We start from the raw sequence: 24,512 nt of genomic DNA, 5'->3' as shown, positions 1-24,512 counted from the left end.
GTGAAATTTATTTTGATTAATTTTCTCGGTGTGTATTTTTAAATTTAAATGGAAAATATATAAATATTTATTTTGTTAAATTGAAGTAGGGATTATGATATTTTGAAATGAATTTTTAGAAAGACTAATAATAACAAAAAAAAAAAAAAAAATACGTCTATTGGAAAATTTTTAATTTCAAATATTTACCGAACGTGATCTTCATTATTTATTTTTTTTGGGTATGTAATATGTGATATTTGATTTAAAGTCATTACAAGTCTAAATTTTGAACAAAGAAAATTCGAACTGACTGGAATGTTATAGAAAAATTTCAAAAAATTATAGTACGGATAGAAAACTCCAGGAAAATTAAAAGATTGTTGGAAATATTTTAAAAAATTCTAGAATCGACTGAAACACTCGAAGAAAATTTAAAAAAATCTGAGAATTGATGGGAACACTCAAATAAAATTTCGAAAAATTTTGTAACTGATTAAACGCTCAAGGAATATTTAAAAATTCTCTGAAATAGTCAAAGAAGTTCTAGAATCGACTCTAACACTCCAGAAAAATTTCAAAAAATTATTAACCTGATTAGAAAACTTAAAGAAAATTTTGAAATTGTAGGAAATATGTGAAAAAATTCTAGAGCCAACTGGAACATTCGAAGAAAATTTAAAAAAATCTTAGAATCGATGGGAACACTCGAGGAAAATTTCAAAATTGTATAAAACATTTTTTTAAAAATTCTAGAATACTTAATGAAAATATGTAGAGTAAGCAAACAAAGTTACAAAAATAATAATTGAAAAATGTAAGTAAAATCTTCTATGTAAAAAGTTATATAATATGTATATATATATATATATTTGGACACTGTAATATAAAACAGTAGTTTATAAAGCTTTCTATATCTTTTCCTTTTTCCCTATAGTTATTATAATTATTATTGCTGCAGGGGATTCACCCTCATTCGTATACCCAGAGATAGTAGCGACCCTTATCGACCGGAAGTTGCGAAAAGTTTCCATCAGTCTACCCTCAACTCAACTCAACTCAACTCAACTCAACTCAACTCGACTCGACTCAACTCCCTTCTACCCTTACACAGTACAAGAGGTAAAAAAAAATGTTTAGCCTCAACTTTCATTCCCTATTATGATTAAAAAAATAAACTTTTACAAACATGAGAGTCGGTATTTTAAAGTAAAAAAATAAAAATGTTTGCTTGATAATTATAATTACTGAAAAATAAAAGTATAACTCTTAATGAAAGACGTAAAAAATTTTTATAAAAGATTCTTTGGCCCCGGAAATCCGGAATGTTATTTTCGCTCTTCCTACACACCAAATGAAAACAAAATAAATTATTTATGTAAAAATAAAAAAAATATTATCAACTATAATAGACTGTATGAGTCATAGAACGCTCTAGTACGTTAATTAAAATACAACGACTTTAACATAGACAAGTAATTTAAATGTTGACGATTAAATCATCACAACTACAATATAATCATAAAAATAACTTGGTAAATAATTCAAATTTTATTCTGGTATTGTTTCGAAAATAAATTAGGTCACTGTATATATTATTTTTAAATTTTATTATTTAATAAAAAATAATCAATAAAAAATTGTTGGATTTTTGCTTTATGAAGTTAAAGTTATAAATTCTGGGTTAAATATTAAAAATATGAGAAAAATGTATGAGACCAATTTTGTAGGAAATTAAATTCTCTACAAAAAAGATATTGATGAATTTATCGATAAAATAAATAGTTTGGCCGTGAGTAATGTTTTTAAATTTTAAAAATAATGGCTAACAAATTTTTGAAATATTTCGTGGACATAAATTCAAAATTCTGGGTTAATTATTGAAGATACAAAAAAAATGAATCAGACCATTTTTATAGAGGATTAAATTTCCAGTAAAAAAGGTCCAGAGGGTCTGATACCTAAAACCGATAGTTTAAGAGTTAGATGAATTTGAAGGTTTATAATTTGATAGAATAGAATGATTAGAGTAAATTTTACGACAATTTGGATCTATTAGGAATATATAATGAATGTAATGAAAATAATTGTTAAGTATAGTATGAAATAAAGATATGTACAAGAGGAAATTCGTAGGATGATATTCCGTAGACATCTAGGCGGGAATAAAATCGCTTAGACCTCGGGGGCGGGCAAGAATAACCGGCTTCTTCCTCTCTCTACTCTTCATCTTCGTTTTTCATCCGTCTCATCGTTCTTTCACCCTGGTTATTTTTATTTATTTTTATTTAAATATATTTTATTTTATTTGGTACGGCTTATTGGCCTGCTGGCCGTTGTACAACACCGATAGTACACAACCGCTTACCAACTACAGAGAAAGATTATAAAGAGAACCAGGTCGATTGAGACGGAATGAAAAAAAAAACCCAGCTAAAAAGATTGAAACAAAAAAGGCAAACAAGCTCTTGATTTCTTCAGATGGAGGCCGTACTCGATACTTCCGGCTTTAAATTAAAATTTATGTCTAACATTTTATTTTTTTGCATTTATTCAATTAATATATCAACTAATTGACATATAGATAGACATTGATTTTTTTTATTTATTTATACTTTTGTTTTATTATAATTATTAAATGTAATTGACTTTGACGTAGCAAAATATATATGTATATATAATATACAAACTTAAGTTGATTTAATTACAGATTTATGGAAAAATTTTTAAATTTTATAATTACAAAAAATAAATAAATAAAGCGACTGGAGTAGTTGAATTGAATTTTGATATTTACTCATATATATATATATAGGTAATCTAGATCGTCAACGTCGACGTCGTATTCAAGACCCGGATACACAGAAATAGTTTCAGTGTTTATGGTTGCAACAAACTCCCAAGTAAAAGGGTATATATATATATATATATATATATATATATATATATATATATATATGTATGTATATATATATATATTATACAAAAAGAGATAAATATATATAGAAAAAGAGTAAAAAGATTTGGCTGACGGCCAGAGTGTGCAGGCGAGCGCGAAAGTCAATCTCACTTTCGATACGTGACGTGGCCGCAATAGTTGAGAAAACTATCACAGATTATAATATTATAATTATTTTTTATTTTCACTTGATATTTATTTAAATTACAACCTCAAACTTTATCAAACTTATAATTTGAAAAAAAAAAAAAATAATAAATAATAATTTTTCATTATTAAAAATAATAATAATGAATTTAAAAATAATTTTATTAAAGTTTAATGTAAAGTCGGATAAAGAGGATGAAAAATGAGGCAAGTTTTTTCTCTTTTACCTCAATTTCCAGTTTTTCTTTGCTATCCTCCGCTAATCCTCTTTTACTACCACCTCGTCTTCTATTCGTCCGCGAACAAAGTTGAGAAAGTTGTTGAAAAGTTTACCGCGATAACACTATTTTTTTTTTTTTTTTTTTTTTTTTTTTGGATTCTTTTTACTTCCGGCGAACTTTCAATCTCGAATAAAACTTTATTTTTATTTTATTTATTTATTTTTTTTTTATTTTTTTTTTACGTTTGTACGAACAGACTCGGAGTAGAAAACGATAAAGAAACTACGGAAGGTAATAGAGAGATAAAAGGGATATTGTTAGATTACATACAAGTATTATATGTTTTTTTTTTTTACAGTATGTATAAAGTTTGACGATGAGTCTATAAAAACTATCGAGTTTAAATAAATGAAAGAGAGCTTTTATTGAACGATTCTCTTTCTCTTTTTGTTGTTCAAAGATTAAAGAGACTTGAGAATTTTAGTTGAATGAAGGTAAAAAAAAACCTGGAAGAACTTGTATGCCACCTGCCAGACATGAAAACGAGAGACTGACACCTGCGACCCTTCCAACCGTTTCCGAGGTGTTCAATTTTTGTTGATGCATTTTTTAAAAAACACGTGACGTCTACGTAAGCTCTAATTTTTTAGAGAAATTTTAAATTTTTGTTGTTGTTAAAAACATAATTAAAATTAATCATATTAATATTTTTGAAAAATTTATCAGGGAAATTTTTTAATTTTTAAAATTTGAAATTTTGAAAATTTATGTTACTGAAAAATAATTTAAAAATAAATAGATGTAATAATTTGAAAAATTGAAAATTAAATTGTCGAAAAATTATCAATTGGGCCAGGATTTTGCTTTAATTTAAAAATAATGATTGATAATTAATTGGATAAAATTTTTGATATTGTGGCAAAAATATTGGTCGTATAAAAAAATTGTTTGAAATAAAAGTTGTTGAAAATTTAATTTTGTAAAAAAAATGTCTCTTATAATTTTGTCATAGGACTAATAAGGAAGCCGTAATTTCAAAATTAACATTTTGGTAATTATCAAAAATTTGAATCAATCATTATGAATCTTAATTTTGGAATTCCGGTGAAAATATTAGTCATATCAAAAAATTTTTTAAACAAAAGTTGTAGTAAATTTAATTTTCTAAAAAAATTGTCTCTTCTAATTTTGTCATAAGACTAATAAGAAAGCCGTAATTTCAAAATTAAGATTTTGGTAATTATCCAAAATTTGAATCATTTATTATGAATCTTAATTTTGGAATTACAGTGAAAATATTGGTCGTTTAAAAAAATTATAAGAGAGATTTTTTTTAGAAAATGAAATTTTCTACAACTTTTGTTTGAAAATTTTTCTGATAAAACCAATATTTTCGCCTTAATATCAAATATTTGACAGCATTGATTTCAAAATTATGGCAAAAAATCTTGTCCCTAATTATCATAATTATAAAATGACATGGAATAGTTTTTAATTATTCCATTAAGTATCTAATGAATTGTAAAGTAAATTTTAATATGGAAAATATAAAAATAATAAATTTAAATAAATTATCATATATTTTTTGACATTTATATTTATTTATCGAGTCATTTAAAATCGATAAAATATATTCATGTAATTAATTAAATATATATAAAAATATATGAATATAAATTTATGTAAAAAAATGTATAAAAAAATGAATGAGAAATTAAATAAAAATAAAAAAAGTGATTGTCATTTTGCGACATAAATATTAAATGTATTAAAAAAAAAATAATTGATGAGACAAATCTTCTTTACTCAGAATTCACTCATTTCAAACTGAGCGACATATTCAATTTTATTACTCCGTATTTATAGACACATATACATTATTATTTAAACCAGTTAAAATTGAATCCATAAAATATTATACCGATGAATATAATACGTCTATTAAACCAGTGACATGGGTATTATTGACGTTAATTTTTAATTGACAATTTTAAAATAACAAACCCCATCTATAAGATTGACGTTAAATTTCTTTTTTAAATAAATTAAATTGACATTTTATTCTATGCATTAATTACTGAATTCAAATAAAATATAATTATAAAAAAAAAAATATATCTAATACTCATATTATTTGTCATTGAAACTTCGGTTAATATAAATATTTAAATTCTGTGTTCCCTACTTTTTAAAAATTTTCAAAGACTCAAGCGTTTCAAAATTTTATTAATTTTTAAAAAAAAAAATTAAAGCATTAATTTGAAAAATGACAATTTCGCTGATATATTAAAAAAAAATTACTTACAGTTGTCATCAATTAGGAATTAAATAAAATTTTTAGAATAAATTTTAGCCGCCAAAATTAGAAAATTTGAATTTTAAAATTGACATCGTTTTTACTGAAATTTATTTTCCAAATTTCGTTTAATTCCTAATTGATGTCAACTGTAATTTTTTTAAAAATCTATATCTCAACGAAATTGTTTTTTTTTTTTTTCAATTAATGCTCTAATTATTTTTTAAATTAATTAATAAAATTTTGATACGCATGACAGTTAAAAATTTTTTTTAAATTGGGGGGGAGGGAGATAAGAATGACCTTAAATTATAAAAGTAAAAAGTTAATTTAAAATAAAAATAATACGAGAACACGATAGCGTTATATATTTTTATATTTTTGATATTTTTTTATTTCTATTACTTTGAAGAAAAAGAAAAAAGTATGAACTACTTATTCAGGAGTAAACTTTGCGCCAGTTCACAACAATAATTATCAAAGTTCTGGAACTGTGCTCGTGAAAATATAACGACTTTAAGTAAAGTTGCGTTATAATATAATACATACATATATATTTATATATATATATATACATAGTAAAAGCAGTAATAAAATACAACTATACAAGATTTTCATTCAACTATCTGCACACAATACCACTAAATAACTGTCTATGTAAAGACATATATATATATATATATATATATATATATATATATATATGTATATATATATATATATGTATGTATATATATGTATTATATTTTAAATATAAACTTTAAAATTTATTGTACGTATTGTTGTTATTATTAATTAATGTCTGTAAGTTAATTAATATAATAAAAAAATTATCAAGAAATTAATCATTGTTGACATTTAAATGCCTGTAACTTTTAAACTATCGATTTTAGGTAAATATTTAAAGAGACCTTATTTCTAGATAATTTAAAAACGAAAAAAATTGTTTATATACAATTTTACCGTATTTTGAATATTTAATCTGTAATAATAATTTAAAGCTTGTAAAATAAATAAGTTAAATATTTAAATGGACCTTTGAACTTTAAATTGAAATTATGGGTAAAGTATTTGAGTTATGATAAAATTTACCATAAAAATTTAATAGCCAATTATATTTACAAAAAAAAAAAAAAAAAGGATCCTGGGACCGTTAGCTTTAAAATCAATGATTTAGAGGCGGGAATTTAAATTGCTAATAAATTTAAATATAAATATTTTGCGGTAGTATTTAAATTGTTATGCAAGTTTATATAAATATATTATGAAATAATTATTTTATATATATAATTTTAATGTAAATTAAGAAATATCAATCTACTTGATGATATATTTTTGGCAAATGTGTCATCCGACACGCTGGTTTATATTTGCTTACCAAGACGGATATATTGAGCTAGGGGGCGGCTTTTAGACACGATAAAAAAAAAATTAATACATATATACATATATACATATGTATGTATGTATAACCGGATGATGAAGACGAACAACTTCAAAGAACATGGGCCGTAGTAATTATTATTATTTTTTTTTTACAACCATTTAAGATCACAAGTACTCGATAGCAATTTTTTATTTAAATATCAATCACCATTTAATTAAATTAAAGTTGTCAAGATAAATGAACTCATTTATAATTTTTTTAATTACTTATTTACTGTCAACTTTATTTTTATTTTAAACTACTAATTAACTCGTTAATAATTTATATATTTATCATATTTAAATATTTATCGATAAAAAATGACCTTTGTAAAAATAAAAAAAAAAAAAATCATTTATTATTAAAGTCCAAAAATTTCGGGGCCAAAGAACTGACTTTTTTTTTTTAAACGTGTATTCAAATTATTTATTTTATTTGTATCGAATTTTTAGGGAAAAGACCGAGCAAAAGATGGAGATGAAGAAATAGAATAAGATGATGATGATCATGATGAAAAACGAAATGAGAAGAGGCGGAGACTCTCATAGCCTTTTGTTTGTAAAAAGAAAAAATTAAAAAAAAAAAAAAAAAAAAAAAAACCGGTTCGCGATTCTTTGAAGCATTTATTCCGGATGGTCTTGTACTTTTTGTTTATTATTTTATTTTCTACTTATTCTCTTGGCCTACTACAGAAGAATCAGGTTCTTGTGTCTCATTTATATATATTTTTTTATTCATTCGTATTTTACCAACATACTTCTTATTCATTTTTACACTCATATATTTTTTTAAACATATTAATTCAAATTTATTGCAATGTCAACTTCAAAAACTAAATTTTGATTAATGATTTGTAATAAAAAAAAAAAAAAAAAAACCTTTTGGCTTGAGGAAGTTCCATAAAGTCAAGAGGGTGAATAAATATATAAGTACTTTTGGAATAAAATGTATGTTGATTTATAAAAAATAAGTGTTAAAAATTAAATAAACGTTACCTTTTTCTAATTGTTGGGACACTGGTTGTGTAACTGTTAACGATGTGGTTACTGGACGACCACGAGGTCTTCTTGGCACTCGAGGCTGAAACAAAAAAAAATTTTTCTCAGTAAAATATATATATTTGCAAATAAAAATTGTTATCTAATCTCTTATTTTAATACCTTAAAGTTGTGATTAATGATTACAATCTAAAAACGAAATTAAAAAAAAAAAAAAAAAAAAAAAAAAACAATAATAACACAAATTAAAGAATATAAAGATCTTATTTTAGAACAAAAAAAAAAAAGATAATAAATCTCGTAAAAAAAACTTTAACGATTTTTTAATAGTTTTATTTTTTTACGCAGTAAAAAAAACTGATAATTAAAAGTATTAAAAGAAAGTTAATGAAGCAATTAAAAGTAATAATATTATTATCAGTATAAAGGTTTTTTTTTTTTTTTTTCAAAATAATATAAAATTGTCAATCAACATTGGTTCATTTTTTTTTCATTTACCTAAAGTTCAATAATCTTTTATAAAATTAAATATATATAATATTAAATAATTACCCATTGTTATTTTATTAAAACCGCTCAAATTTATATATTTTCATCCTCATAATTATATCCGTTCTAAAATAAGTTGTTTTTTTTTAATATATCTTTATATCTATGAAATATATTTATGTATATATATGAATGTACTCAGTATTAAATTTAATGCTTGAATATTAGTATTACCTCCTTACCTTTCCATTTAAAAACCCTTCATCTCTTCTTTTACCTTACAATTCCCTCATCCTCTTATATTACATATATTTATATATATAACATTATTATATTATATCCATCCGCCTCTCTTACGTCCCCTGTAGAAACCAACCCGTGGGCTTTGTTCGACTCGTGCATTCATTAGCGCAAATAAACGGGACGCCGTGTCAGTATTTCATATATATATATAAATTTACACCGCATAGTACAGTACATATATACATGCATATATATATTTATAGATATTAATAATAATAAAAAAAAAAAAAAAAAAAAATGATACATCAAATCCCGTCATATAATTAAAATAAAAAAATTCATGTAACAGCCAGAATAAAAAATATATTTAAAAATTTTGAACCGCCTCAATGAATTTTAGCAAATAAATAATAAAAAATATAACAAATACGAATGATACTGAAGTTAGCTGACGTCTAATAATTTTTGGATTTTTTTTTAAACAATAAATTACAAAAAAATAAATATTTAAAAAAATTGCACCTGCAGTTTTTTAAATTTTCTTCATGTGCATATTTTTATTTTTTATTTTTTTGTAATTCATTTGTTGAAAAAAAAATTAGAAAATTACTAATTGTCTGCAAACTTCAGGATCATTATTTTTAAAAAATGCACTTATTAATTTTGAAATTTTTTAAATGTGAATTATTTTAAAATTTAATTTTGTTAATTATTTACTCTATTTATTAATAATTAAAAATTTTTCCTATGTCTGCTACATTTACACTTATTGATAAATATATAATAATTTTTTTTTTAATGTAATTTAAATTCTCGTTATATTATTATTGAGATAAAAAATAAAAAATAGAAGATTACACTTGATCTCCATGGGGATTGAAGCAAAAATACAGAAGTAGTAATAATCCAAAAGGATAAATTGTAGGGTGAATTGAAGATGCGTTTCCGTCCTGAGTTTTATTGCAAATTGGGGTTAAAGTCGTTGGCGATTTACCAAAGAGTTATTTCTCTTCCTTTCTTACTATTATTATTTACTTATTTTTTTTTCTTCTTTTTACTCTCTTACGTCCTTATACTAACTCGCCTCTTTCATCTCGCTCTTTATTTTTATTTTGTACGCAACTGTCTGGCTCATCCAGTGATACTTTTATATACCACTAACAATATATATATATGTATGTATGTATGTATGTATGTACATATATAAGAATGGATGGAAGCATATAAGAAGTAAAGAATAAGAATAAGAAGCAGAATGTTTAGTTGCACTGACTCGTATATCCGCAAACTGCCGTCTGCCGTTCGCATAATTGCAAGTATGTAAATTTATTATAACCAAAGAATACAAAGGAAAAATGTCGTTATCCTTATAAAACACTTTATTCAATTCATTTTAGATTTTTTTTTATTACTGTATTATACTTTATATTAGCTCATTACCCCGTAATTTATATATATTTTTTAATTTATTGTATTGATGTCAATGAAACTATTTTTTTCTAAAAATAGAATTTAAACTTCGCGCTCAGAAATTGAAAATTTTCAAAAATTTTCAGTCATTATTGTCAACCTATTTTTCAAAAATTGAGTTTTCATCGAACGTCGACGTTTGAAGGTCGCTATTCTGAAATTTTCAGAGATGTCTTCACGGAAAAAAAAGTCATCGAGTCTAGAAAATATTTTTTATGACATGTGTTTTTGGGAAGCAAGTCAAGATTTTCTTGAGCCAAGAGATTTCAATTTTAGCGGCAAAAATTCAAATTTTCAAAAAAATTTTCTTGAACCAAAAATTAACCTTCAGAAATATTTTTTTCTGACTGCATATAAAACTCTCATATCTTTTGAATAAATCAACTGATCTAGATTATTCGTTTGGCATTCGAAAGAGTTAGTTTGAATTTATATTTCATATTTCATTCAAATGTGAGAGCATTTTATCAAATAGATTCTGAGATATTTAAGAAATATGTACCTGAAGATCGGAAAGTTTTTCATGCAACGAAAATTTAAAAAGTTCATGTAATTTTACTGCTTAAAGATGACAAGGGGTAATTAGGACCGAATGCATTTTCCGGTTGATGCGAAAAATTTCAAAATTCTAGATCCAGTAGATTTTTTGACTTTTCGGGATAGTACTCAGTACTATCTCCAGAGTAGTTAATATAGCCTAGATAGCACACAGTACTGTCTGAAATTTTTTTCGTTTTTCTTGAGTATTTTGAATACTGTTCTACAGATAAATTTCAAAATTTAATCGGTTCAAAAACTCGAAAGAAACTTTTAATTGCCGCCAATAGTTTGAATTTGTGACAATAATGTTGTCGAGCTTAAGGAGCGTATATTTTTAAGAAATTTAATTACTGTTTTAATTATATATTAATTAAAAAGCTTGGTAAATACATAATAATAATAATAATTACTATTATGATGATCTAATAATTATTGTCTGTATTCCGTCATGTTAAACCCTTGGAATTTACCAGTGAATTATTCCTCAGAGCACTGAATAATTTCGTTGACAGTAGTCTGAAGTGGATTGAGATAGACAGAGTATATGTATAATATAAGAGAATAAACCCAAAACCAAAGATAAAATGAGACAGATTTAGTTAGACAGAGACATAAATTGTCAAACAGTACATTGTACTTGTGTAGCGCAGTACAAAAGATAAGAGATGACGTAAAGATAAAGAGAATTAATATAATGTATATTATAGATGTATATGCTTGTTCACATATATAATTACTATTACAAGGCTCCAGTTTTTTTTTATATATAAATGGAGTTGAATTTTTTATCAATGGAAAAATTGTCAGGAATTTTGAAATTTGAAAAAAATTTTATAATTCAGTTAGTAATTGGATGAGCTCTAAATTAACTCAGAATCTTTTTTTAAATAAAAAATTGTAAGGAGTTGATACTCATAATCTAAGATATTTTCATTTGAATCAAATTCGAAATACGATCAAGTGGGAATTTTTGAACAAAGTGAATTATTGTAAATAGATTATAAGAATTTAGTGATTACAAGCTTTTATTTGATGGCAGCCATGTAATTTGAATAAAAAATTTAAAAAAAAATGCATGGATATTTTTTATTGAAATTAAATTCTGCTGTAGCTTAAAACAAATGTTCAATGAAAACGGGGATTACCAGGTTTAGAAAATTCTGTTCACTCAATTGTAATCAGTTTTTTTTTTTAAAATATTAAATTTTTATCGCGAATTGTAATGAACAGATCGTGTATTCTCTTGCAGATACAAAAAAAAAATTTTAATGAAAATTCTAAAATTCAAACAAACCCCGAAATTACTAAAATATTAAATTTCCATATAAATTTTTTTAAATTTTCAATGAACGTCTAATTAAATTATTTAAAAAAAAATTCTCTTCATTAATCCCAACATCAATTTTTGTTATAAATTTCTTTTACAAAAAATAAAAAGTCACAAAATTTTCACGAGTGTGAATGTAGCAGACATCAGATAAATTTAAAATTATAAACAAACCGAGTAAACAATTAAAAAAAAACTTATAAATTTTTTAATTTTTTAAATGCGTATTTTTAAAAAATTTTATTTTATTAATTATTTATAATTTAAAATTTGTCTGATGTCTGTTAAATTGACAACAATAAATTTTCTACCATTCCCAGTTCCTAAATAAAAATCCTAAAAATATTTTTCCCCCAAAATAAAAATTTCGAGTATTCAAAAAAATTCGACTTACTTTTATTTCTTTCTTGTCTGTCTGTCCGCTAAATGGTAATGACTGCACACCCTCTTGTTATCCGTAGAGGGTCAACAAGGGTCACCGTCACTTATATATACATATACACATTTATATAAATATATACATGTATATATACATATAAATAAACATATATATATGCATATATACGTACTATCTCTTCGCTATACTATCTGTCTATCTTCAGCATACACACCATACATATATATAAATATATATACACTAAAACCACCAGTAATATCCGGTTGGCACCACGACACAACTCGCTGTTTGTTACTCTGTTACGTTTTATATAATTATCCAACGTTTAACGACTTGTTTAATGCCACTCACACACTTTCTTCGCCCTTGTACTCCTCCCGCCAATCGTGTTATTTTTATCTATTTATATATTTATATTTATATATATATTTTTTATCTCAAATATATATAAACTCAATATTTATCACACGTTATGAAAAAAATTGTTACAAAAATTCTACTTCATTCTCCATCACCATTAAATAATAAATTCAAATTTAAATTTAAAAAAAAAATCCGCGCCAAACTGCGAGTTTGAGTAGCGACGACGAGTATCGATCCGGCCAGAAATAATTGCACAAAGACTCCACCACTCAACTATATATTCTATATATATCTATATATATTTATATATTTTTTCACCATAAAAAAATAATATTAATAATAATAATATTAATGATAATAATAATAACCGATAATGGAATGAACAAGTCAAAGATGCGCAACACTAATTCATTGACCAGGATCCGGATCGATTAATAAAAAAAAAAAAAAAATAAATTTTGAATTATACTTATGTATGAAAAAAAAAAAAAATCACTGATACAATAAAACTACGCAGGTTAATACGTTTGTTAAAACTTGTATTTAAAATTCACTTTTTTTAAAAATATTTAATGGACTCGTGGCACGCGTATTAACAAACCACCGTTCGTGTTAAGTTTATTTTTTTGGCTACTCTAATTTTATCTGGCGTTTATTTTATTTTATTTAACGAGTGAAAAAAAATGCTAACACGTTCTGCGATGCGCACGGGCCGCAGTGCTGCCGTCTACTGGGACTGCATGAGGCTTGCTTGGGATACCGACCCCACCAGCCCGTCCAGCCATCCCCACTATCGCTTTAATGAGTACCCCCACTCTTATATTTAAATAAATAGATATAATTTATCCCCACGCAGGACAAAGTTAACCCCTTGGACCCTTCACTTTCCGCCGATAGATCCCTATCCCTTCTCTCAATTATTTCCTGTTCATCTGATATCTTTACTGAATTTTAATCTGCGTATGATTATTAGAGGGGAGGGAGTCGTGATATGACCGTGACTATTACCAGCACACTGCGATTCAAAATTTATCGACTAGATTTTGAAAATTATTTATTACTGTTTTAGTTCTAGTCGGTATGAGTGTGAATTAAGACAAATTTTAAATTATAAATAAATAGAGTAAATAATTAATAAAATAAAATTTTTAAAAAATGCACATTTTGAAAATTTAAAAATTAATAAGTGCATTTTTTTAAAATATTATTTTTTTAATTATTTATTCTAATTATTTATAATTATAAATTTTTCTGATGTCTGCTACACACTCATGAATGCAACAGACAAATTTAAAATTATAAATAATTAAAAAAATAATATTTAAAAAAAATGCACTTATTAATTTTTAAATTTTCAAAATGTGCATTTTTTTTTAATTTTATTTTATTAATTATTTACTCATTTATTGATAATTAAAAAATTTTCCGATGTCTGCACACTCATGAATGTAACAGACGGACAAATTTAAAATTATAAATAAATATGGTAAAAAATTTAAAAAATAATATTTTAAAAAAATGCACTTATTAATTACGAAATTTTTAAATTGCCCATTTTTTTCAAATTTTATTTTATTAATTATTTGCTCATTTATTGATAATTAAAAAATTTGCTGTCTGCTACACACTCATAAAATTAAAGCAGTTTAAAATTTTTTAAAACAAAAAATATGGTTTAAAATTTCAAAATCCGATATCACGACATACTGAAGATGTCGAGGACGATAAAAAAAAATAAATGATTATTTAAAAATATCGAGATTGCACGAGCTCAAAGTTTGCCGGAGGCTGTGGAATCGTGCGGGCAAGAGATACCGTCTGGGATGTAAGCCAATCGATTTAGCCAAGCATCGTATCCTCTACAGGAGTATCCTTGGTGGTCCTTCGGAGTCCAAGTTATAGAAAAATATCTCTTGTACAAACTTATCTCCTCTCCGCCTCACGTGTAATAAATTACCGATAATATTCAAGTGCCCCATAATTTTTTATCCAACAATAAAATTAAAATTTCTTTATGCCCATTAAATATTTACTTTTTTTTTATCACTCTTTTAAGGAAAGTTATAAATGTTTTCAAAGTTCCCGGGTAGTTTTGTTGTACGGAACTTTATTTTAACTAAAACTCAACTGTTTACTCTTGCGCTCTTCAGCACTCGAAGCTGCTGCATAAACAGGTGGGACTAAAAGGTACACATATATGTACAATATACATATATATGTTGAGAAAATGAGAGGAGGTACAGGGGAAATCTCTCGGCGTCGGTCGTTGATACAAAACCCGCTCATTGTGTTGTTATAGTACAGTAGATTTAGTACAGCCAGTGCACAGACAGTCGAGACATGCCCGAAGGGCTGCTGAACCATCCCCTTTGCAATTATATAATATATATATATATATGTATATATATTTATTAATAGCCTTACACATTGTATGTATGTGCATGTATATATAAATGTTAAAGTAACGTTACCTCGACCCCGACATATTTTAGTATGCGTTAAATGTGATAATGCACCGGCCTTCACTAATATGTAAACCGGTTCATGTACATTTTAAGACCAAATTTATATACTTTTTTTTTATTACTATTGTTATTACTGATTGCCATTACAGTAAATAAATTGATAAAAAAAAAAAAATTATTTTCGCGATTACTGTTGCAATTTTTTTTACAATTTATTCACCCCCGTGTACTATATAAGTAAATATGTATTGTATATATGTATATATGTACAAATGAATAGAATGAAAAGGGGAGCGATGGAATGCTGGGTATATAACGCATTCATAAATTATTTTATGGCTAAACAGGTGAGTTGGGGGAATGCAGTAAAAAAATTAAATTTTTTATCATTATTGTTACGGTTTTATTACTGTTACTTTTATTATTATTATTATTTAAATGAAAATAAATATAAAACGCGAGTTTTTTTTTATATAATTCAGCCTTGAAGTAAAGGTGAAATTTTGTTTACGTGTTTTTATATTTATAAAATTTCGCGGCTGGGTTTTTTAAAATTTTTGAAAGAGTTATTAATTTGAAGATGACATCTGATGAAATATAAATAAGTAAATGGTATGTGATAATAAAAGAAAAAAGAAAGTATTAATAGCCGAGAGTGATGACTTGGATGGAGCTATTAGTTGGCGGATGTAAACAGACGATGGTTGAGCATAGTATAGCTCTGTGTGTAGTTATAGAGTACTGAGGGTGTGGTATCGTGGCTCTGAAAGAGGGTAAAAAGAGACGGCGGCACGTGAATAGACGGCGGTAGACGTGCAGCAGCCGACAATAACCAACAAGCTAGAGCGAGTGAGAGGGAGAACAGAATATAGAGCTTGGGCTAGAATGTTGTACGGGATTGCTAAAGGGGTGAGTTCTCCAGCCAGAGTTCCACAAGCTCTGTATATACGGTAGAAAATCGTGTAACCGTGTTGCCGTGTAGCCGTGTTACCCAGGCCAACGGGGGTGTGTCTCGGCCTCCAAATAGAGACCCCTTTTATCCCCGCAAAATCCGCGAGCGAATCAATACAGCTGGGGCTGAGACCGCCGCCCTGATGCTATTCTACCCTCACCTACATCAACGCGATTCTCAACGCTCAACGTATCCACCCCTTTAACGATGCGATTCCCCAGCAGCACTCAACTCCACCAGCTTCTCCTACACTCGCTTGTATATATTTTGCTGCTGCTGCTACTCTGCCTCTACCATGCTCACACCATATATTTAAACCTCCTCCACTCCTATACTAGTTCTACCAACATGCTTACCCTCCTCCATTCTACATATTCACCCTCCGTCACATCCCTCTCGTGCTTTCCATACTCGCCTCCGTCTCTTTGCTTACAGTCTTTAAAACTTTTCATCCACATTCAACCCTCGTCGATGGCCTTCCATTCCTATCCACGCCACTCTTTCACTCTGCTCTACACCAAACTCTCCTATATTTTATATATTTACACATATATGTAGTGGATCTTTCACTTGCTACATATCAATACCCGACTCCACTTCCCTTTCACTTGATCTCTTTCATCCCTTTTATTTTTTATTCTATCGCCTGCTTATTCATGCTCTTGTTTTCAACCGTTACATTAATAAATAATATATTTAAAAACCGTTACCTATTAATTTCACACTAACAAAATAAAATTTTATTCAAAATTTTAAATAAAAATCCCGTATTTTTTTTTTCTCAATTTGAATTGCTCTGTTTGGTTGAACTTGAGTACGTACGGTAAAAAAATAAAAAATAATCTCTGGAGTATTTGGCAATAATCCAAATATCGAATTTAACTTGCCCGATATTTTCGTTCAACAGGACAGTTCAATTATTCTATATTTTAATTATTTAATTCTCCAGAACTATTTTTTTTTTTTTAAATTTTAAATAGAGATTAATAATTGAGATGTGAATAAATAAAGAGACGAGTAAATTTGTTAAAAAAAAAATTTAAGTATACTCACGACGACAATTGCGTGCGTCATCAGGCCAGTCGACGACCTCGACCTCCTCGGCGTCATGCCGACAACCTCGCCCCTCATGATACTCTCCACAACTGCATCATAAAATGAGAAAGTGCCAGTATAAACTTTCAATGTCTTCCATAATACATGTGTACATACATAATATGTATATAGATATTATAAAAAAAAATTACCTCCGTCACCGATCAAACGCATTTGAACTAATCTCGGGTCTTCGTTATGTTCTTCAAGTACAGTGTCATCGGTTACTGTTAAGTCCTGCAATTTTAAATAATTTTTTAACCAAACAAATATCTGAATTAATTGGAATTAGTGTGTCGAGGATAATTAATTAATTGTAATGATAATGAGCGTAAATAAAAAGAATATAAACATGTTGTTTACCTTGGTTGATTCGTTGTAACCAACAATGACGGCTGTATACCACTGGGTAGTGCCTTCGGCGCGATAAACCTCGACCCTGAAGCCAACTAGAACACTGGGTGTGGTTAATAGAATCCTTTGGCCATCCTGCATCTCTGCCCATCTTCTTACAGAGTTTGCCCATGGTAAACTTGCTTTTGTCAGCTCCCAATCTTGCTGTTTGTGCAAGTTAATAGTTAACAAGTTAATAAAATTAGCAATAAGTATTTAACTATATCATACACTAGATCATCAAACAATTAATACATATTCAAGGATAAGGTACGATAAAACGAGTTTTATAAAATTAGAGTTTTCTTGATCGATAAAACTCAGGTTAAGAGGTTTTTTTTCTTTTTAATTTTATTTTATTATTTTTAAAGAAAGTCAAAACTTTAAGAACAAGTTTCGGATACTTTGACTCAACTCAAGGCACTTCGTCTTGATCAGAAAAGTTTAAATCTATCTGTAGTAATTCAAAAGTTTGTTTGAGCTTGTTAAATTTAACTTTTGAATTTCGAAAAATAAAATTTAATAGATAAAGAAATTCTTTTTTTGACTTTATTCAAATTATCACTAAACTGTTGGAGACATGATGCTAATTTTTATCAGAACTTATTTTTTATTATTTATTTAAACTTTTATAATTATTTTAATTAATATTAATAATTATTTTATAAAAATGTTCATTAAAATAATTTATAAAATATTGAGTCTAAAAAAAATTTTTTTAAATATTTTTTTTTCATATCTTTAATAATAAATAATTTAAATAAAAAGTACCACAAAATTTTAATTATAATTATAAAATTTAACTATCAAAAATATGACATTTATGTATATAATGAATTTCATAGGAAATTTAATTGTCTATAAAAAAGTTCCTTATGACTTTATCCGTAAACTCGATAGTTAAGACCCAATTTTAATTTAAAGTCCATAAATTTTTTTTTTTTTTTTCATTTCTAAGCAAAATTTTAATTCAAAGTAAATAAAATAATTATGGGAATCATAAATGTGCATGTGTTATGATAAAAATATGCCGGAATAAGTATAGGATATGTTATTATAAGTGAAGAAGCAACAAGACACGTGACTTGATCCTTTGCCAAGGACCGTTATAGGAGAAACGAGGAATATGTTGGCGCCTCCGGTCTTGGCCGTTCTCCAGCATAAAAACTATACTTATATATGTCTATATCTATATATAACGTTGTACATGTATAAAGTACAGTGTACATGAAGAGTACAAGCTAAAAGCAATTGTAGATGAGAAGGCAGTGTAAGAAAGAAGAGCGAGATGAAAGAGGTGGGTCGCACAGCTGCCAGTACAATAAAAAAAGCAAAGCGAATGATGAGAAAGAATAACAAAAATAAAAAACTATTAAAGCAGTGCTTTTTACTTTTTATTTTTATTTTGCTTAGCTCATTTTACCAACGGAGAAAATAATAAAAGTTTTAAAACTGCTCGGGACTCGGGAGCTTGTGTGCTTTTCATTGCGTTGTATATTCACGATCCAATCGCATGGTGATGCTACATGGTACATGGTATATGGTATATGCTATATAGTACATAGTATGCATATATGTACTACTCTTACTGCTGGTTTGGGTTGGCTTGGTTTGCTTTGGTGGGAGATGGGAGAGAATGCCGTTTATAGTTCAGGGTCGTCGGACTCGACAAACTCATACCATAGTTATTATATTTGTGAAAGTATATCAGCCAATGGATTGATTATTTATTTACTTTGTTTTTTTTTTATCAATTTATTATAAAACTTTATTTCATTTTTTTATAATTAAATTCACATAAATATTTATCAAGCTAATTAATTTTAATTTCATTTCAGAGAAGCTCCAAAAATTTAAAACTAATTTTTTTTAGTAAATTTAAAATAATTTAATTGATCTTTAAATTAAATTAAAAATTACTGCAAGATAACTAATAATTAAAATAAATTTTATTTTGAAAAATTTAATTGCTTTAATTTTTAAAATTTTAGTTTAAAAAAATAGACAAGTTTCTAATAATTAAAATTAATATAGGAAATTAAATTTTGTACAAGAGAAATGATTAAAAATAATTATTAATTAAAATATCTCAATTAGTGTGAATTAATTAATTAATTAAAAAAAAAATGAATTCAATAATGATAGTAAATAACAAAGCCACAAGCTCGTAAACTAATAAACTGTAATAGCAACTAGGTAGAAACATAAACGACTACTCAAAAGTCCTTCTACACAACTCATTCCTTTTTGGTGGGATCGTTTTGCCAAAGCACTTCCATCTGGCTGCTCAATGTGATCAAGTTTTAACGGCAAAACTTTCTGGCAGTTTAATTACTTGAAAACAATTCCACGAACAATGTTTGTAAGCTCTAAACTCGTCTGGCATGCAAGTTCAAAACCTCGCTCAAGGATTTACATTAATTTATACAATCCTATTTTTTAAATCATTAATCTCTTCCATTCACTCACTCACTTACTCACTCCCTCACTCAGCACATAGACCGACACCCTTTCATATATATACTAAATATTTATTTCCTCCCACACGACCCGCTCCCAGTTACAAACAAACCCACAGCAATTACTGTTCTATCGTAACTATAATTTAATAGAAGCAAAAAAATAAAATAAAATAATTTACCGTAAATGGTTTTAGTTTATCGTAATCAACAAATTCCAATTTTTTATCATTTATAAATTCAACTGGCATCATATCTTCATGCAAATCTTCTCTTGCTACAAGTGGATAGAAGGCCTGTAACAAAAAAAAATTATACCATATAAATATATATAATAAATTACTTAATAAAATCTAAAATCTAATCAATTACAAGCTAGTGTTAATGTGAGAATAAAATAAGACTATATATGTATGAAATAAAATGATAAAAATAATAATGGCACTTTCGCTCGTGAGAGAGAGACCTCAATAGCGTATTTCGTGAGATAGTACAGTTAATTAAATGTATCTAATTACGATTAGAGACGAGCTAGCAGAGCACGTGGGAGCCAGCCGTTTCTTACGTTAATATAAAAGAACATGTATGCTTGGTATTTCCGTTTGTAACTTCCTCCAAAGGAGTCATGATTCTTGTACATTAATTTATTCGAAAATTTTTTTATTTTTTTTTTTAAGCATATACATATTCATTTATTTTTTAAATCTTATTTGTTTTTAAATGGCATTTTTAATTGGTACTTACGATAGCAGGCCAAGCAACGGTGTTTGCGGATGTTGATCCTTTGGATTTGCCGTTAATGCGGTGATTATTATTTGTATGGTTGTTGTGATTGTACTGATCGATGGCAGTGAGACCGTTTTGTCGTGGGTCGATACGTTCTGCCCAGAAAAGTCCTTTTTCGATAAGAAAACATGTAAAAGCTGTATCACGGTGCGGTGATAACCACTCTCGTCTGTGCCATTCGACGTCGTCATACTCCACGAGGACCTTAAATAATTAATAATAATTATAATTAATATTAATAAGTCATATATTAGATTTTAGAACTTAAAATGGTGGCAATTTATAATTATTCCATTAAAATTATTTTCACGGCTTAAATATTGATCTTATGGCTAAGTTGATAAGGACCTTTTTTGTAGGAAATTTAATTATCTACAGAAATGTTAAGATACATTTTTTCCGTATCTTTGATAGTTTAGCCAGAATTTTAAATTTAAATTTTGGCGGCAAATTTAAATTTTGAAAATATTTTTTTTTTGGAGGAAAAATTAATATTGTGGCTAAACTATAGAAGATACGATAAAAATCAATGATAACAATTTTGCAGAGAATGAAATTTTGATGAAAAAAGGTCTTTGTTACTATTTCGGTAAAATCAATAGCTTGGACGTGAGAACTATTTGAAACTCGAGAATTATATTCAAATCGAGTATTTAAAATTCACGACGTACAATTAAATTGAAATAAATGTATATTCAAGTTTTTTATCATTAAAATATAAGAGAAAAGGTGAAGAATAAAAAGTGTAAGATGAAATAATAAAAAAAATTGTTTTTATTGTTATTCAGTTAAGGAATTGTATTATTAAATTCCGGCGTCTGGCCGCATGTTTACATCTATGAATAAGTATGAAGAGCATATAATTGCAATTACAATCCATTATTCATGAGTTATATGAAGAATAAGCAAAAAAAAAGTGTAGTAGTGGAAATGTAAAGGAAGAGGCGTGGGTCGAATAATCGCACACTTAGTTTAGTAAGGAGACCTCGTATAACTTTAACAAAACGTTATGCGTGAGGATGCGCGAAAAATTTATGAGCAACCGCGACTAATAGCTAAAACGAAGAGTATATGCATAAAAAAAAAAAAACAATCATATAAATTATATTTTTCAACATAAGAAAAGTTGACTGCCATGAAGAAAATTTTTCAAATTATTTTTATTTGAATTATTGCGCGAAAAAAATTAAAAAAAAAAAACGCGGAAAGCGGGAAGATTTAGTTTGAACAAGTGGCGCGAGATGGCGGCTATTGCTAGAGAGACAATCCATGATGGCTGCCGTTAAATGTCTAACTCCACCTCCTGAGATATTCAAGTCCCACCCACACTGTTGCCTGGCAACACTGGCGCCTTTTCATCAGAATTTGCCGCGGCCATCATGGAAATCCCCGACCTATCTCAAGTCTCTCCCCACTCCGCGGCTAATTCTCTAACCCCGCAAACGAGTTTGAAATCATTTTAACGCTCATATCACTACACTACCTCACTACGCTAAAAAAAATTTACTCGTCAATTTATATATTATTTACATTATATTAAATTTATCAGCATTTTGAAATGTATCACATTCTTTCAAATTTTTAACCGGAAAATTTAAATAAAAAAATTGGTAAAAAAAAAAAAAAAAAAAAATAAGGAAGCCGTTGAAAAATTTAAATATAAGAATTTATTTGTTAAAAAAAAATTTATCTGGCTTCACAGGTTCATATTTCTCAGGATCTTGAGTAATTAAAAAAAAAAAAAAAAAAAAAAAAAAAAAAAAAAAAATCTTAGCAATTATTTACATTAAGTTAAAAAAAATTAAATTTTTGAAATTTAAATCCGGAGGATTTGGAGTAATCGTTACGGTTGTTGAAGCTAGATAAGATAGTAATTTAAATAATTTTTATAAAATTGAAACCGTTTAATTTTACTGACAGTCGGTAATTATTTTTGAATTAGAAAACATGCGCGCCAATACACTTGATTAATTTAAAAAGAGCGGTAAAGAATAAAAGACAAATGAAAGGATACACGAGTATTGGATAAAAAAAAATGTCGGGGGCCATGAACTCGATAAAAAATGGGGGTATTGAACTTTAGTAAAGCACGAAAACACTATTTCCGTCCCTTTCGCTTTTCATCGATAATATTACAGTCAATGTAACTGATTTTTTTATTTTATTTAAATCACCCAACCGAATCCAACACTTTCTAAAGCCAATTACACTTTTTACGGTAAAAAATTTTAATATTTATAGTTATGGTGAATGAAATGACGTTTTATTTTTACTACAATATTCCCACCCGCTTCACCAGCCGTTAATTATTTTTTTACAACATAATTTATAATTATTATCAATAAAGTCAATAGTTAATATTTAAAATCTACTAAAAAAAAAAAAAAAAAAAAGCAACAAATTTTCAATAGATTTTCTAATTACTGTTCGGTATTACGTAAAAATTTCAAAATTCGCAGACTCGCGGTAAGAAAAAAAATGTTCTCATTTATTCGTAACTATGAAATAACTAACTTGTATATATTTAAAAAATATCTGTCACGGATGACATTGAAATTTGAATACGAAAAAAAATGTAAACCTCGAGAGCTCGCGGGATCTGGTATCAGATTTATTTAAAAATATCTCGTAGTTTTCGCGGTTAGCATAAGTTACAAAAATGTCTCCTTACTTATTAATGTATATATATATAAATAATTTAATTTAAGAGCGAGTTTTTTGTAATGAAAAATAAAAAAAAATCCATTTAATATTCGCGAGTGTAAAAATGTAGGGTAGGGATTTTTTTTTTTAAAAAACAAAAGAAGTTGCATTTCATTTGAAGCCGGTATGAGAGTATTTTTGTATACGAGTGTGTCGGTGATAGAGTGGATTTTTTCGAGTAAATAGGCCGTAGCGAAATGCAGTGTCGAGTGAGTTACAGCGAATACCGCGGACACGGGGTAAAAAGGGTGGCAAGGGAGTAAAGCATAAGTAGAAAAAAAAAAAAAGGATTCAGTGGCACATCCCCTTTTAGTTCAGACGTCGATTAATGGGTTGCTTTTGTACCGAGATTTAATTTGCATATAATTTAACGGCCAAAAATAATTAAAATGTGAATTTTAATTAATTAAGTCAGTTGATTTTAAAATGTGGAAGAAAATATTTAAACCTGGTAAATTTTGCTGATAAAGAAATTGATATTTTTTTTTTTTATTAAAAAAAAAAAAAAAACAAGTTTAAATGTTGGATCATAGATTGTCTCGCTCACACTCTCCGGTTACCAACACCGGAAGTTGGAGGCCACCGTCTGACCTTGTGTCGGTCGCTCGACTCTCTCGGCGCGTGGCTCGACATTCGATCCTATCTACAGGGTGTTCATCAATTACTAATCATTTATTTTAATTGATTTAACGGGTCCTACTGTATCAGTCCTACATGACATTTGCACTCAATGCATAAACTCACCGCGAATAATTGTCAATCAAATACATACTTATTTATGATACAAATACTTTAAATTTTTAT

The 24,512-nt window shown here is 27.1% G+C and overlaps 1 protein-coding gene across 2 annotated transcripts in view; it reads right to left on the bottom strand.

Moving 5' to 3' along the window:
• The window catches only part of LOC103569985 (probable JmjC domain-containing histone demethylation protein 2C), a 96,593-nt gene that overhangs the window by 57,768 nt on the left and 14,313 nt on the right, over nt 1-24,512 (bottom strand). For both annotated transcript variants that reach the window (XM_053742582.1, XM_014441979.2), the window contains exons 2-7: nt 20,964-21,209; nt 20,402-20,515; nt 17,731-17,925; nt 17,520-17,604; nt 17,326-17,417; nt 8,024-8,108 (exon numbers count right to left, since the gene is read on the bottom strand). In XM_053742582.1, the coding sequence (XP_053598557.1) occupies nt 8,024-8,108; nt 17,326-17,417; nt 17,520-17,604; nt 17,731-17,925; nt 20,402-20,515; nt 20,964-21,209 (817 nt within the window). The remainder of the gene's footprint in view (nt 1-8,023; nt 8,109-17,325; nt 17,418-17,519; nt 17,605-17,730; nt 17,926-20,401; nt 20,516-20,963; nt 21,210-24,512) is intronic.

The sequence above is a fragment of the Microplitis demolitor genome, chromosome 10, assembly GCF_026212275.2.
Source record: "Microplitis demolitor isolate Queensland-Clemson2020A chromosome 10, iyMicDemo2.1a, whole genome shotgun sequence".
Classification (NCBI taxonomy): domain Eukaryota; kingdom Metazoa; phylum Arthropoda; class Insecta; order Hymenoptera; family Braconidae; genus Microplitis; species Microplitis demolitor.
This window is presented reverse-complemented; position numbering and strand designations above follow the sequence as displayed.